Source organism: Lathyrus oleraceus, chromosome 7, assembly GCF_024323335.1.
Source record: "Lathyrus oleraceus cultivar Zhongwan6 chromosome 7, CAAS_Psat_ZW6_1.0, whole genome shotgun sequence".
In the NCBI taxonomy this organism is placed as follows: domain Eukaryota; kingdom Viridiplantae; phylum Streptophyta; class Magnoliopsida; order Fabales; family Fabaceae; genus Lathyrus; species Lathyrus oleraceus.
The window spans coordinates 70,263,414-70,276,116 of NC_066585.1; the positions used below are offsets into that span (position 1 = coordinate 70,263,414).

Below are 12,703 nucleotides of genomic sequence, written 5' to 3' on the forward strand. Positions count from 1 at the left end.
TCAAGTGGGTGCTAACTTGGTTGAAACTGTGAGGCAAAACCAAGTCTGTAATTCTGTCATTTGTGTGTAATTCTGTTTTTTTTGTGGTCTGTAATTTTAAGTGTTGCTTTGGCAACATTTTTGACAAAAAGGGGGAGTAACAGGTGATACCCCGGGACAACAGATTATTGTGTTAAAACAGATATTCATGACAGATTCAAGATTCCCTCCCCTGCAGTTGATGTGTGGTGGAGTTTGTATTTAACTTCCATGTGTGTGAGTGTGCTGTCACTCTGAGTGTATTAGCTAGGTCTATTTCCTGCTAGATGTGTGATTTCCGCTGATATGAACTCTGTTGTGGGATCAAAGTGTTTTAGCCAAAAAATTGCCGAAGGGGGAGTTTGTAGGTGTTTAATTGGCTGCATTGTATGGTAAAACACTAGCTGGATTCTAATGTCTTGATTGATGTCATGACATGTTTGTGTAACTGCATTGTAGGTTAGAATATCTAACTGTACTCAGATGTCTTGACTAATGTCATGACATGCTTGAGTAGCTTACTGCAGGATTAGCTAATACAGGATTTATTGAATGTCAAATTGGATGTGGTGACATTCATCCCTGTCAGCAGATACTGAGGAATAGAACAGTTGGTGTTCTGTTAAAGCTCAGTACTCATTTCCAGTCTGGTTATCAAGGAAATACCAGACCTGGCATAAGGCCTACTATCTGAATGTCAAACTGGATGTTATGACATTCATCATTGACAGCATATACTGAACAATAGACAGAGTGGTGTTCTGCTACACTTCAGTATGTTTCTCAGTCTGTTCTTCAAAAGGATAACAGAACTGTCTTAAGGCTAAATGTGTAAATGTCAAATTGGATGCTTTGACATGTATTAATGTAAGCTACTACTGTAGAATGGACAATTTGGTCCTGTACAGTTCAGCAAACGTGTACATTCTGTTTTCAGGAAAAACAGACTTAGCATATGGTCCTTGATGTCAAGCTGAATGTTGTGACATTCATTCCTGACAGCATATGCTAGATTGTAGGTTGTTTAGTTTTTTTGTTTCAGCTTTTTCTCAGGCTATTCTTCAGGGATTCACCAGCTGAGAGAAAATCCAGGAAATCAACAACCAAGCTACATTTAATGAACCTAACAAATAGCCTATTTGTTAGTAACCTAGATGTGGAATTTAAGGGAACTCGCGTGACCTTAAATTTAGGAGAATACAAGTGCAAAGCCCAAGTACTGCAATATAAAAGGAAGTCGTTCCTTCATTCAGAACTGGGGATTTTGAGGCGTGAAGTTTTAGTGTGTCCATCATACTTCACTGCTGTATTTTTGTGAGTCTTGTATTAGACATATCTTGTAAACCAAGCTGTTATCTCGTTGATGATTGCTTTGGTGTAGGGTGTTCATTGAGTTGTAAGTGTTGTGTCACTCTAAGCTTTTAAGCGTGAGTGCTGTGTATCTTGATTAAAGCTGTTAAGCACAATCAAGAATTGTTTGAAGTGTGACTTCAAAATTGTATTTAATATTGATTAAAGGTAGTAATCACTGAGGTGATTGAGGGGGAGTGAGTAGGAACTCTGATCTTAGTGTAAGATTGAAATTGCATTGGGTAGGGATTAAGTGAAGATTTGTAAACGGGTGAGTTTAGCTTTGAATTAATACTACTGATAGTGGATTTCCTCCCTGGCTTGGTAGCCCCCAGACGTAGGTCATGTTGGACTGAACTGGGTAAACAATTACTTGTGTTATTTACTGCACTTACTTTTAAGTTCTGCATAATTCTTGTCTGTGCAGAATTGGATGTCATAACAACCCGTGTGACATCGAAAGTCTGATAACTAGAATTTCACAGAGGAACACTCGAGAATATCTCGACATTTGTATGTTATCACTCTTTTTTTACTTATTCCGTTTTTAAGTCGTACACCTTTGTTATCTATGTTTGTATTATGTATTTCTTCTTCTTATTGCATTTCTTACTTATTTGTTATTAGGATCCGAAGCGTTTTAGATGTCGTATACATGAATATGTACCCCACGATCCTTTAATAGAACCATATATTAGAAGATGTGGATTTGAAAATCTCCTCAACATTGTTTCGTACTCGGTGGACTACAAGTTCATTCTTGCTTTGTTGGAGCGGTGGAGACCCGAGACCCACACATTTCACCTTCCGATCGGTGAGTGTATCGTCACACTTGAGGACGTGTACATATTGTTGGGTCTCCGTATAGATGGAAAGGTCGTGAATGGTAAAGTTAACCAAGACAACTCTATCTACAAGGAATTATGGGTGCCCCTTTGTTAGACGACGAAACTGAGAGAGAGTCATCCGGTCATGCAAGGGGGCAAAGTATAAATTTAAAATACCTTAAAAAATATTATGCCAGTATAGTATTGTCCGAAGATTCAATAGAGTACCAGAAAATAATTAAAGCTCGGTGTTATATTATGATTTTATTTGGTAATTTTTTGTTTCCAGAAAGTACAGGTAATTCAGTAAATATTATGTATTTACCTTTGTTACGCAACATTAATAAGGTAAGCACATATAGTTGGGGTTCAACTGTGTTGGCCCATCTATATAGTGCAATGTATAAAACTGCAAAAAAGAATACCTGTACTTTTTTTTCATGTGCGTATTTGCTACAAGCTTGGGGTTGGTCAAGAATGCCATCGCTCGCCCCGATAAACGAGAACCCGTTCGTGTTCCCGTTTGCAACTAAGTAAGTCTAACACTTTACCATTTATTTAATTATATTTTATATTATAATTAACAGTAAATAATATTTTTCACTTTTTTTATCTAAGGTGGTCAGTAAGGGGGATGAACTACAATAGGTGTCTAAAACACGCTATTGTAGTCTATCGCAATCTATTGGACCATATTGGACATGATGTAATACTCCTACACAACTATATTTTAATTTAAAAATACTTATCAAATTATTTTTCATCTAATAGTTTCGTATTGTTTTACAGTTTATCTAGAGGCCATATTTGGGTCTTGATCATGATGTGAACCATGACGATGCTGCAGTTTGGACATCGAAGACACCGATTATCCGATTCACTATGGTGGAAATGCACGAGAGTGACCGGGTCAAACTGCAGTTCGGCATGCTACAACAGATTCCAGAACCTCCCACGTGTTTGGGGAATTGGCATCAAAAAAGGGTTGACGCACAATGGGATTATTCCGACTGGAGAGACTTTGCAAAAGAGACGTGTCGTCAATAGAGGAATCGACGACAACGCATCTTAAACGAACCAGTCATCCATGGTGCAAGACCAACTCAACAATATATGGCATGGTTTAGGTCAGTAACAACTCAACAATTTGTATATGAGATGCGGTATTTGATGGATCCATGCTAACATGCTTCGTCACCGTACGCCCCGCAACAATTCCCCACCCAACACCAATGTCAACCCACCCAAACCCAACAACCAACCTCACAACATCAACCTAACCAAACACCCAACCTCGCAACCCGTTCATGCCATCCACCCAACAACCAACCATCCAACGTCGCAATACATTCATACCACCCACCCAAACACAAAACCAAGAATCAAACCCTGCAACCACAACTGTCCATAGCCCAGGTGATTCATATGGGTCACTTCATCGTAGTCCCCCACAAATGACCACCCAAACTGTTGGTGTAAGCCCTAGAGGCCAATACTTTTGGTACTTGTATCGAATTATTTATTAATAATAAAAACGCATTTTCTTTATTATGGTTGATTAATAAAGTCCCTGGAATAGATAGTCCGTTTAATGTATTAAGTGTGACATAATCATGAGAACACATTAAACATAAGGACACTATTCTTAAAGTATCCGTAGTCGAGCTTTAATGTGAAGTGGGATAACATTAAAGCATTAAGACTATTATGTTTGTAGACTGATGATCACATCTCATGGATCATGGATAAAGAGTTATCAAGTCTTAAACATAGGTATGAATATTAGGAGTAATATTTATACCGGATTGACCCGCTATGAGAATACTATATAGAAAGTTATGCAAAGTGTCATAAGTTATTCTCATGGTGATAATAGTGTATACCACTCTTTGACCTGAAACCACTATGGATCCTAGATGTAGAGTTGAGTGCTTTATTACTAATCCAATGTTATCCGTAACTGGATGACCATAAAGACAGTTGATGAGTACTCCACGAAGCATGCTGAGGGACATGAGTGTCCTAGATGGAATTTGCCAATCCTGCGTATTAGGATAAATGTCTATGGGCCCAATATTGAACTGGACAAGGGTGACACGGTCTATACCTTGTGTTCAATATAGACATAAGGGCAAAGGGGTAATTATACACATAATTATTATCACAGGAGGTTTTGTCAGATCACATGACATTTTCGTGACTTGGGTAGCAGTGATGTGTTGCTAGATACCGCTCACTGTTTATTATGTTAAATGCGTGATTTAATATAATTGCCAACGCCGCGAAAACCTATAGGGTCACACACAAAGGACGGATTGATGAGAAATAGAGTAACTAAGGAACACCGTAAGGTACGGTGCACTTAAGTGGAAACGAAATATGGTAAGGTACCAAATACTTAAGTGATTTTGGCATATTATGAGATATGTGCAAAATACACTTAAGTGGGCTTTTTAGCTTGAATCCCACACAAGTGGTTCTATAAATAGAACCCCTTGGGTAGAAGCATTGTCACTCCAATCCACTCAGACAGAAATTCAAGTAGAGACTTGGAATTTTGTTTCCCTCTTTCTCTCACTCAAAGCCTTCATTCATAACAGCTAGCACTGCGATTGAAGGAATCCGTTCGTGTGGACTGAGTAGAGACGTTGTCATCGTTCAACGTTCGTGATCGCCCCGTGGATCTGTATCAAAGGTTTTGATCATTATCAGAGATCTGCACCAAAGGTTTGAATCGCCATAAGAGGTAACGATTCTATCACTGATCATGCCCATTAGTAAGGATCACTAAATGGAGAAAATTTTAAATTCCGCTGCGCCTTGGATGGCAATTCTCCAACACAAACATCCCATCACCATAACACCCAACCATTGTTTAACTATAGTACGCCCCAAGGACCATTGCTTAGTTTCCAAAACGATTCAATGGCCCAATTTGGGCAACTATACCGTCCTTAATCCAACTAACCCCAACGACCTAACTACGATGACATGGGCACCGAACTCCATTACGGAAGCACCGTTGGCCAGAGCCCCTCCGGATATTGAGAACAAATGATGACACATCTGTCAAATACCGCTGGAACTTCTGCCGGACCTTCCCACCAGCCATCGTTCAATTAGGTCAGCACACAAAGACCTCAAACACCTCAAGCAAATCGTGGGAGACCTCGAAGACAAACTAACGCACCTGGATGTGGAACAGGGGGACGTTTTGATCGGGCCAGTCATTAATTTATTGTTAGTCCAATGTAACCAATTATTACCACATGAATAATTTTTTTTTACATTATTCTTTTTTATTTAATAAATAAACAAAATTAAAAATTAAAAAAAGAATAAAAAATAATTGTAGTGGGGTTTTCGTTACCTTTAGGTTTATTGACTAAACCAAAAGTAAACATGCAATTCGAGTCGCCACCGCACTTTTATTTGTCCAAAGGAAAGGCTAAAAAGCGAACAAAAGCCAAGTAAGAAGTTTTATCAAATCAAAAACTAATAAAAATGTCAGAGATTTGGGTAAGGGGGTTGGTTATGAAATGGGAAGGTTTTACGCACCCAAAACATCCTTAGTACTCTAAGGGAACCTCTTTTTGCAAACATGTGTTGTAGGTTGGTATTTGTGAAAATATGTGCAAAATATTGGAGGGATGAGAAGAGAATATATTATATTTATAAGTTTGTTGTTTGAATGGATGACCCCATTGCCTACGTACCATCACAAAGGTAGGATCAAAATCTCGTAGTTCGGGGTAAAAATCTCAAAGATTGGTGAATTGATTTGATCAAAAGCCTTAAGGTCTTTTGTTATCAAAGGGAGAAAACTCAACCTAAACCAACAATCCATCATGTGAGGAGGGCTTCAACATGCTAGTGAGGGGTTAACCCTATAATAAGCATGGAAGACTTATAATCCAACCACTAAGGATGAGGTGAGATTTACATCAACCACTATGATAACTCAAACCTATGACTAATGTTTATGAAAAGGTTTTAATAAGGTGGCCATTGGAACCACAAAAACAATTTGAAGTGAGTTATATTTACAAGTTGGGTTTACTTACAAAAATGAAGTCAAAGTTTGATTAAGATTTATTTACAATGAGTATTGATGAAAAGATTTTGAAAAAAGTCAAAGGCATAAGGCCTATGTTTCTAGTTTGAAAACAATGTCAAAGTTTTGAAAATGATTTTTGGCTTGGGTTAGAGTGAGGAGAAGAAGAGAAGGGCTAATCCTAAGGTATACAAAGATAAGAGGGAGGAGATAAAACCCTTGGAGTTCCTTTTCTTGAAATCATAGAGATGATTCAAGATGCTCCTTTCCTTTGGACTTAGCAAACACACAAGCAATCAAATAATTTAGATTCAAGCTCCTAGGATCTCCATTTTTGCTTGTCTCTCTTAACTTGGCTATTCATGACAATGATCCTTTTTACTATCTCAAGATGGAATCCCTATCACACAAGAGCAAACATCAAAAAGTTCACAACACAATAATGGGAATGTACAAAGAATAAGTTTTGGAAAGGAAGTCCTTTGAAGTCAACTTTGAGATTTAGCATTCTAAAGACATGATGCATAGTTGCTCTTCAACAAGTTTAGCATTCTAAAGGCATGAGGCCTAGTTGCTCTTGAACTCCTTTAAGCATAGATATGTCCTAATTCTAAGTCCTTTCTCCTTTTTGCATTAGGTTCACACAAAACAAAAACAAAACAACCACAAGGCAACAATATATTTATATACAATAATGAGCTCAAATGAGCAAAAGGAAAATGGCATAAACATAAAATATATGCTCAAGTGAGCAAAATGAAAAGCAATATGAAAATGAGTAAGAAATAAAGTGCATTAAAGTAAAGGGCAAGAAATTAAATGCTCAAATTTAAAGTTAGTAATTAGTGAAGTTATGTTAGTTTGTCATAAGACAATGTAGCGCTATGTTAAGCAATCGTAAGTGGACTAATGTAGTAGTCACACCTATCTGAGACTGGTCAATAAAACTATACGCAAATAAACACAAGTTAGAGATCATGACTAGTAAGCCAAGCTCTAAAAACTTGCCATGCCAAAACAAAAGGGGAGAGGCCTTGTATGGACTTTAGGTTTTTTGCTTGACCAAGAAGCAACCTATCTTGGACACAAAATAACTCACTTGATCTTGGATCAAGTTGAGTTTGGTTTGGATCAAAGAAGGTTAAACCTCTCATTTGTCACGACCAACCATAAGACATTAACTCATTGGCCAAAATAAAAAGAAAGGGATGAAGATGAAATGAATGAAAAGAGAATTCAAGTATCCAATTCAATTGGTCAAAAGTGAACCAAATCATCATCAACTAATGCCAAACAGAAGAGAAATGAAGATTACAAGTCAACAAGTCAGTCATATTTTTTTGGTATTTTTTTGAATTAAAAATAAATGCAAAATAAAATAAACAAAATATGGTCAAACCTCAAATTTAATTCAAACCAACTTCAACAAGTCCAATTAAATTCTCATACAACAAACTTTGACAAAAAATTTCAACAATTTTTGAAATCAGAAACTATTTTAAAACAATTAAAAACAATGGAAAATAACACAATATGAATTAAAATCTCAAATAAATCTCAAATAAAATAAGAAATTGATGAGACTATTTGTCATTGATTTATCATGATCCATAGGTGTTAGGAAAATATTTTTGGATTTTTTAAATATCAAAAAGTATTTTAAAATGAATTAAAACTATTAAAAACCAAATAATTCACAAAAAATATTAAATGAAGTCACAAAAATAATTAAAAATCAAAATATGAAACTATATTTTTCAAGAATTTTTTTGGCATTGGTCTCATATTTTTGTGACTTCAAATAAAATATTTATGAATTTTTGAAAATAAAAGGAAATAACTGAAATTAAAAGAAAATAAGGAAAATAGAAAAATCCAGCGCCCTCAGATGGTTTCATTAATTGACGTGGCATAGATCACATGGATCTAAGGCGCGGATACACGGTGATCTCAAGTCAAGCGCGCAACACATTGTATTAAAACAAGTCAACACATGTAATGGCCAAGATTAAAACGTTTAAGCATGATCCAAAGGCTGTGAGCCTACCACGTGGGGATGGTGGTGGAAACCACCATCTTCTCCAGCGATCCAACAAGATCCGACCACCACGCGCAGGAAATTAAATTGCAATGAAAATAAAAAAAGAGGACATCAAAATGAAGCTGAGGTGATGTACATCACCACTGTAACCATAGATCATCCTCATCATTCCTATTTAGAGAGAAATGTGAGCTTGAAAATTATGGTGTATGAACTGAAATGACATGATTTGCAAAATTAAGACCACCACTGGCCTGCCTTAAGCATGAGGACTTCAGAAAACAGCAAAAACCAAAGGAATTCACATTGTATTGCAAGATCTAAATCAAAAAAGTTTGAGGTTCTACCTCTGAAATGAAGCTTCAAACATGTTTTGTACCCAAACTTTCACAGCCAGTTTTCAATAGGGCTTCAAATCTTGATGAATGAATGATTGATGGGACTCACTTAGGCTCATATATGCATAAAATCATGAATGAAAGAACTTTCCTTGATTAAATTTGATCATAGGTTGAGGTTGCTTCATGAGCAAGCCACGGTCAAAGCACAGTTGAATTAGGGATTCCTTGGGAAACAATCCTCAAGCCCTTTGGGTTATCTTGATCAAATTGGAAAAATGAAATACTTGGGAGACATATATGATGATTAGGAGCTTTGTGGGCCATTTCCATGCTTGTTCTCATCTTCATCTAGCCACTTCGTTGAGCTTAGGAGCCTCATAGGAGCATTGGAGCACATGATCACTTGAACTTCAAAACAAATAGAGTTAGTGACATATTTTTGTGCTTTTGGTTAGTAATCAAAATAAGAAAAGCAATAATATATAATACAAGCATGCTTGGTGGTCTCAAACCACTCACAGAAATCCCAACCCTAGGGTTAAGGGGCCAAACATGCTATGATCCTTGAGGCAATGCACTGAGCAATGATATGATGCGATGAGGGATCTTAGGGTCAAAATTAGGGTCTTACAATGATACAAGGGGTGTATGCGCCAGATGAATTGGCGCATACACCACATGCACCACTAAGGCGCCAGGGGCATTGACGCTTCCTCATGAGGAGCCCAATGCATGCGCCAATGCTATTGGCGCCTCCTTTGGTTGCTTAGGGAATGGGTCAGTTCATCTGACGCATCCTCTTCTAAAAGTGGTTATTTTGGTATTTATTTTGAATTATTTTTTATTTTCGATTTTTTTTAAAAAAAATGGTTATTTAATTTTTTCTTTCTAATTTTTCATTTAAGTTATTTTCTACAATATGAGGCTTAAGTCATCAGAATGTTGAGATCGAAGTGGAGGAAGACAAGAAGGAAGAAAACATTGATGAAAATGGAGAAAGCGAAGCAGACAACATTGAAGCTCCAACCCTAGAATCGCCAAAAAAAGACGATGAAACAAAGAAGTTATTGGTGGAGGTCTTAAGTGGAAATCAAATTTCGGTAAATGGAATGACGATAGAGTTTGTCACACCTAAGATTGTCAATGGGGAGATTGAAATCGAAATTGAGGAATCTGACATCGAGGATGAGGTAAACTTCTTGGACTCTGCTCTAATCATGTACGTATTAGGAAGAGAACTCAATATGAATGATGTTAAGCAATTCATGATAAAGATTGGGAATTTTGTGAAATTACCATACATGTACTATAATGACGAGGGATATTTCAATTTGCGTTTCCATTCCTATTCTAATAGGGATGCATTGCTAATGAAAGGACCCTACACAGTTAGGAACATATCGTTGTTGTTGAGAAAATGGAAATCATATTTCAACCTGAAGAACGACATGCTGATGACATTTCCAATTTGGGTAAAATTTCCTTAACTACCATTACATCTCTGGGGTGCGAAGAGCTTAAGCAAGATATGGAGTACGTTGGGAAATCCTCTTGTTACTAATGAGTGCAAAGCCAATAAATTCATAATATCATATGCAAGGATATTGGTGGAGGTTGACATAACTCAAGATCTAGCAAACAGAATGGAAAAATGAAGCAACCAGAGGAGTATGAATGGAAGCCGAAGTTCTATGATAAGTGACAAAAGTTTGGACACCAATGCGGGACAAAGAAAAATGATGGATACAACTGGTTTATATGAGATGGATAATATTAGGGATCTCTACACTTGGTCAAATAAATAAAGTGATTGTGTTATATACTCTAAAATAGATAGAGTGTTTGGTAACCTAGAGTGGCTCCAAAAGCACTGTGATTACACTCTCAAGATTATGCAACCTAGTGTATCAAATCATGCTCTGTTTTGTTTGGAAGGCAGAGATGGTAAGAACAAGATAAGAAGAACCAAATTTAAATTCATAAAAATTACAGCTGATATGGAGGGATTTATGAATGCAGTGACCACTAGTTGGAGAAAGCACATCCATGGTAGAGCTACGTATGTATTGTGGAAGAAAATGCAGAGATTGCAGACTATTTTTAAGGATTTTAGCAAGCCCATGTCTGATGTAAAGATGAAAATAGATAACGCCAGGACTGAGTTGTTGCAGGCTCAGATAGACCTTGAAATGGATAGAATGAATGCTGGCAAGATTAATATGGTTAAGAAACATACTACTTGCATGATAAACTCGCAAGAAGTAGAGGAAAAAGTACAGAAGCACATAATTAAGTTGGACAGGCTGAAATTGAGAGATGGGAATAACAAGTATTTTGGTAACTCTGATTCCTAAGAGTAAAGAGGCCAAGAGCATCGAGGATTGTACAAGTCTTGTTTTATTGATACGATAGTTTATAGAGGATGAACCAATAGTTAAGGAATCACCTAGCTTAACTATCTTAGTGGCTTATTTTATTTTGCCTGTTTTGTCCGTTTTGATCTTTGGGGCTGGATCCGAACAATCGATTTGTATAGTTAATTTTTTGAAATAATCAAAGTTTTTTTCGATTCAAAAAAAATTTATTTAAAAGAAAAGTAACAAATGAATTATTAGTCATACAACAAGACCAATAATTCATCATCAAATAACTAAATATCTTAATTGAATTCTTCATCTGTTTAAATTTTAAAACACCATATTTACAACAAAACAAAAAAAAAAAAAAAAAAAAAAAAAGCTAAACCGAGTGTTAGAGTTTATTCTCCTCTATAAATTCTCCGATAAAGTTGAGTTATTTATAAAGTAGTGATATGAAGTTGGCAATTATCTTAACAAACTTAGGAAGAAGAAAAAAAAGAAACACAAATATCATTTAAAAAAAGAATCTGTTTACATATCTATAACAATTAATTTTACAACATAATTATGCCAAAAGCTGGTAATTCGAAACACAACTCATGCTATTACATTAGCAAGACAGTGAACATTTGGAATTTGATTTTTGGTTGTGACTTAATTGAAAATTACAACTCATAGCACTTTCTATCCCCACAAGTGCTTCACAGAACATGTCAACGTTGCAAGGAAGCCATAAAGGACCATCTTTTCCATATCCATATTCATTCTCAACATCTTCTAAAAGTGTTTCGAACAAAGGATGATTGAATATTTTGATCTTGATAATGAATCTCTGTCTCTCAGCTCCAACGTTGACACAAACAAAACCATTTGGTGGTTTCTTATTATGACTGTCTTTTTGCTTTTTGTGGCACTTGTCTGATGATAATTTGACATAGCTTCCGCTGCAAGTTTCCTCTGGATACACGCTCTTGCTGCTTCTCAATAATCTCTTACATTTCTTCACAAAACCCATCTCTAAATATCCACCACAATTCAACACTCAGTCGTAGAGGGAAAGCAAATTGGGGTGTTGGTTGTGTTCCAAAGAGTTAAGCTCTTTATATATAGAACACTAAAGTCTCAACGGTTCAACCCTATTATTTTTGCATATATTTCTCTTCTACTTGTTAGTTTTATACTTATCAGTCTACACTTGTTGAAATACCCTTGCGAGATCATAGGAGTTGTGATAATTATTGTTATTATGTTGTAAATAAAATATGAGATTAATAATATATTTGACGAATACTTTATTTTCTTTTTCTTAGATAAGTTTGAGTTACAATATTTTATTTTATTTTATCTTAAAATAAATAATTTGTTGTTAAAATTTTTATTTTATAAATTTAAAATTCATTTACTTTTGTTATTCAAATATTTATCTCATTTTTTATACATTAGTTAGAAATATTTTTCTTGTATTTCTTTTATATATTTATCAATAAAAAATATATGTCTCTTGTTTTTTTTATGTGTCAATCATAAATATTTGTGTCGTATTTTGTATACTAAAAAAACATAAAATAATGGTCTTGCATGTTTTTATATATGAGTGATAAATATTTGTCTTATACTTTTTTAGTTATTAGTAATAAATATTTGTTATGTATTTTTATTGTATCAGTGAAAATACTTGTTTCATATTTTTTAATTACGATGAGAAATGTGTC

General features: G+C 35.5%; 1 protein-coding gene across 1 annotated transcript; it reads right to left on the minus strand.

Annotated features, from left to right (window-relative positions):
• Positions 1-11,545: 11,545 nt before the first annotated feature.
• On the minus strand, positions 11,546-12,006 carry LOC127102095 (auxin-responsive protein SAUR71-like). The gene is made up of 2 exons (XM_051039513.1): positions 11,661-12,006; positions 11,546-11,568 (listed from the first exon to the last, which is right to left on the minus strand). Exons 1-2 carry the CDS (start codon positions 12,004-12,006, stop codon positions 11,546-11,548), a joined length of 369 nt encoding a protein of 122 aa, XP_050895470.1.
• Between the last annotated feature and the right edge of the window lie 697 nt (positions 12,007-12,703).

What these genes read in the sequence shown, in the direction of transcription:
- LOC127102095 (XM_051039513.1), bottom strand. Translation starts at nt 12,006, where the DNA reads ATGGGTTTTGTGAAGAAATGTAAGAGATTATTGAGAAGCAGCAAGAGC. An exon ending in GATAGAAAGTGCTATGAGTT is followed by an intron (nt 11,569 to 11,660) that starts GTAATTTTCAAT and finishes TCGAATTACCAG; the next exon opens with CTTTTGGCATAATTATGTTG.